We start from the raw sequence: 4,655 nt of genomic DNA on the forward strand, positions 1-4,655 counted from the left end.
GTTTTTGTCTCTTATCATGTCTCTGTGTTTGACAGATAGACCAGATTATCTAAAGCAATAAAAACGCTCTTAGTTGTGTGAATTCTTTCACCTCAGTGACCGGTCTGTGTTGGTCATTGAGAGGAGGTGCTATTCCCCTCAATGACCAATGTGTGCCGGTCTATGCCAGTCAGGGGTGTGGCACCCCAGAAACATCTGGGGTGGCTCACCCCTTTCACAGGGTAACATATTGGAGCGCGGAGGGTTTGCACCCCAGTATGATGGGGTGTTGTGGCTGTGTACACCATAGATTTCACCAGTTTTGGGGTACCTGTGGCTCACTCCAAATTACATGGGGTGCGCAAAAGTACACCCCAAGTGGTTGGGGTACATTTCAGCAGTACCCCTTTTTGGTGTACATGAAGTAATTGTTTGGGGTGCATTTAGGCTGACCCAAAATACAAATCCGTTGGACCTTTGTGGATGTTGGGAGGGAAATTCTGTTAAATGGGCTCAAATGCAAGCAGGCTCAAGATTAAAGGGAAAATAAACATCATGAGCGGCTAAAGTGAGTGTGTGATGGTGTATTACCACTGCTATGACGACCTGTCCCTGTGCACTGTCCCTAGGAGGAGAGCCGGTGTGGACCCACCAGATCGACAGCCTTCTTCAATCGGAGTCTTCGCATTGGGGACCGAGTCACCGACACACCTTCATGACCATCAACCAACTCACCAACAACCCCCAGTCGACTTAAAGAACTATCCAATCAAAAAACCGACACTTTCTCAAAATCAGAACACCAGCATGGATGAAGAGTTCGTGTCGATCAACTCCTGTAGCTTTCTGACCATCTCCACCATGCTGACATTACAGTGGTCGATGACTTTACTTTCCCCGTGCATGTAGGTACGACTACGTTGTCTTGGGCACTGGCTTGACGGAATGCATCTTATCCGGTTTGCTTTCGGTCGACGGAAAGAAAGTCTTGCACATGGACAGGTGAGCTGCCTACCGTCGGGTTTCGAGGGCTGTTATTTCGCACAGCGACTGTTAATTACTAAAGTGTGTGCTTGTCCCAACAACTAGAAATGACTATTATGGTGCAGAATCTGCCTCTCTGAATCTCACCCAGCTCTATCGAAAGTTCCGCCCCGGTCAAGAGCCTCCCGCTGCGCTAGGCCGAGACAGGGACTGGGCTATTGATTTGATCCCCAAGGTGAGCTTTCTTCTTCGTCGTTCATTTCATCAATTTTGTCCCACAAACCTCCCTCTGATCGCTCTTGCTTTTTTTCAGTTCATGATGATCAACGGCGAACTCACCAATATCCTAGTGCACACTGACGTCACCCGTTACCTCGAATTTAAACAAGCAAGTTTATCCCCTCTTCTTCTTATTGATGTTTACCTTTGTCTTATTGATGCTGATCTTTGCTAACACATCCACTAACTATGGTTTGTGCACGCTAAACATAGGTTGCTGGCTCGTATGTGCTTGCCGCTGGGAAAGTGGCCAAGGTACCTGCCAGTGAAGTGGAGGCAGTCACATCACCCCTCATGGGCATCTTCGAAAAGAGAAGGGCCAAGAAGTTTATGGAATGGGTGGCCAACTACAATGTCAGCGATCCGTCTACCCATCAAGGTCAGTTGCACTCTGCGTTCGCGAATTAAGGGTAATTTTTGTTGACCAAATCGAAACACAGGTATCTCTCTCGAGACCACAACGATGCAAGATGTATACGCCAAGTTTTCTTTGGAGGCGGCAACCCAAGATTTCATCGGACATGCATTAGCTCTTCATTCCGATGAATCATACAAGACCCGGCCCGCTAAGGAAACACATGAGCGCATCATGCTCTATACCAAGTCTCTAGCTCGGTACGGCAAGTCGCCATACATTTACCCTCTGTACGGCTTGGGTGAACTTCCTCAGGGCTTCGCCAGATTATCAGCCATCTATGGCGGAACCTATATGCTTGATAAGCCTATCGATGAGATCATTTACGACAGTGAAGGCAAGGTCTCGGGTGTGAGGAGCGGCACGGAGACCGTCAAGGCGAAAAAAGTCATAGGCGACCCGAGTTACTTCTCGAGCGGTAATGGGGAGAAGGTCGTCGAGCAGGGCAAAGTAGTCCGTTCAATTTGCTTGCTTAAGCACCCTGTGCCCAACACAGATGATAGCGATTCTTTTCAATTGGTTATCCCTCAAGCCCAAGTCGGTCGAAAACATGGTAAGTCATATCATTTCAAGTTATTGGAACCCGTGTGCGAAGTTGAATAGAATTTCCCAACCTTACACGTTTACTATTTTGATCAGATATCTACATCGCCGCTATTTCTTCAACTCACAATGTTTGTGCTAAAGATTACTATGTGGCGATTGTTTCCACTATCGTTGAGACCTCGACCCCTGAGCTCGAGCTAGATGCTGCGTACAAGCTCATTGGTCCCATCCACGACAAGTCAGTACATAAGGATCTAGAGATGAAGAAAGTGTAGAGCTGACCCAAATATTTGAATATCCATATCATCAGATTTGTAACTGTGAGCCCAATCTACGCTCCAGCAGCTTCCGGCCAACAAGACAACGTCTTTATCACTCGGTCATACGATGCCACCAGTCATTTCGAGTTAGTTTTGTTTATTTTGTTTTAACATTGGAAGAAGTAATGGCATTGTGCTGAAACTTCTCTGAATCTTGTCTCAGAACTGTCACCGACGATGTTAAAGATGTATGGCGCCGAGCTGTTGGTGGCGAAATTGCCCTCAAGAAGCGCGAAGCAGGTGAGAAAAGATTCTTCGCCATCACCATTGCGGGAGTATCGTTTTGACTTTATTTATTTTTTCTGCTTGGTTTTCCTCTTCAGGCGATGGAGGTCTTGAAGCTCAAGCATAATGAAAAATTACCGCAGTTCATCATTTGTGTTTTGTTATCTTCAAAAAAGATTTTTTCGCAGCATTTGTATGTCAATAATATTCACATCTTGCAACTCGATTAGTAGCAGCAGTGCATTTGTACTGGCACAGAATGGAAGCCGGAAAAATGGCAAGAAGTGGTTTGTTGTTTAATAAAAGTTTGTTTTGCCTTTCTTTCTTTTTGCTTTCGTTTCCGCTTCTTATCATCCATCCATTTATTTTGCTCGATCATAGCCGCCGCACATATTTTTTCCTCTCCTTGTTGACCTTGATCATCTATCTTCACATGAATTAGTCAATCAACCTGCATAAACTTGCTCTGATTGCTTTTATAAGAGCATCTCCACTGCGGGCCCTATGTTGGGGGACCATACGAAATTTAGTCACCCGGGCCCAGTTTAGAGCATCCACCCTCGTTGCGGTAAATCTTTAGGTAGCCAGCGAGTCCCGCGAGGCTCGGTTGCTTAGCTAAAGAAAAAAAGCCTCCCTCGTCGCTAGGTATCGGCTCGGTAGGCAGCGCACGTTTAGATAAAGATACCATCACCACTTTCGTGTCCATCGGGGCCCGGGCTGCTCTGTAGTAAACATAAAACACAGCACTCTACTTCATGTATTGTATTTCCGGAAAGGGGGTTGAGAAATCAACTCCCATAGATTAAAAAATTGACTCCCAAATGGGGTTTACGTCGCGCGGACCGCTTCGCGACGTCTCCCGCGGGTCCTCATGACCGCATTTTGACCCGGGGGGGTTTTGGGAGTCGGAATTTTAATTCCGCGATCCCAAATGGGAGTTGGGATTTTAATTTTACAATAAATCCCAGAAAATAGGGAAATATTTATATCTCCTCACTGGAGCACCCAAACACTCCCAAAATTTTACAGAAATCTAGATACACTGTCTAGAAAACATGTTTAGATTTACAGAAGTATAAAAAATCAGGAAGGCCTTGGGGAACAGGGGGGTTAATTTGGCGGATTTCCTACTATGGAAATCCCACGAAACCTTATCTACGGTGCTCCAAATGGCCCCAAATGTTTTCTGCCATAAGAATAAACTCTTCAAACTATATTTGAGCTTCACGAAATTAGCACACCTCAGGGAAACCTTGTGTAGCCAGGGGCTGATTTGGTGGATTTCCTACTAAGGAAATCCCGCGAAACCTTATCTAAGGTGCTCCAAATGGCCCCAATTTTTTTCTGCCATATGAATAAACTCTCTAGAAAAAAATTTGATCCCCAAGGAGGTATTACCCATCAGGAAAGCCTTCTATAAGCAGGGGGCTAATTTGATTTCCTACTAAGGAACTGCACCAAATCCTTATCCACAGGGCTTTATAGAAGGTGTTCCTGATGCTTAATACCTCCTTGGTTATAAAAATATTTTCTAGAGAGGGTATTTATATGGTAGAAAAAAGCTGGGGGTGTTTGGAGCACCTTAGATAAGGTTTTGCGGGATTTCCTTAGTAGGAAATCCGCCAAATCAGCCCCCGGCTACACAAGGTGTCCCTGAGGTGTGCTAATGCCGTGAAGCTGAACATATGGTTTGAAGAGTGTATTCTTATGGCAGAAAAAATTTGGGGCCATTTGGAGCACCGTTGAGGAACTCTGGCCGGTGCTAGGCCGGCAGCAGTTTGGGGAGGGGAAAAGAAAATATGAATCTGAGATGTGTATGCCCTCCGGTTACGATTGGCCGTAAAAGAGCGCGACGAGTCGTGTAGCGTTGGGGGGGGTTGATTTTTCTGACGGCTGGAGATGCGCGT

The 4,655-nt window shown here is 45.9% G+C and overlaps 1 protein-coding gene across 1 annotated transcript; it reads left to right on the top strand.

Annotated features, from left to right (window-relative positions):
• Positions 1–786: 786 nt before the first annotated feature.
• On the top strand, positions 787–2,875 carry PtA15_3A841 (uncharacterized protein; the record flags this gene model as incomplete). Its single annotated transcript, XM_053167849.1, has 10 exons — positions 787–797; positions 889–981; positions 1,069–1,198; positions 1,277–1,351; positions 1,456–1,621; positions 1,683–2,210; positions 2,297–2,441; positions 2,514–2,609; positions 2,687–2,763; positions 2,847–2,875. 10 exons carry the CDS (start codon positions 787–789, stop codon positions 2,873–2,875), a joined length of 1,350 nt encoding a protein of 449 aa, XP_053019025.1.
• Positions 2,876–4,655: the final 1,780 nt, after the last annotated feature.

This window comes from Puccinia triticina, chromosome 3A (assembly GCF_026914185.1).
Source record: "Puccinia triticina chromosome 3A, complete sequence".
Taxonomy (NCBI): Eukaryota; Fungi; Basidiomycota; class Pucciniomycetes; order Pucciniales; family Pucciniaceae; genus Puccinia; species Puccinia triticina.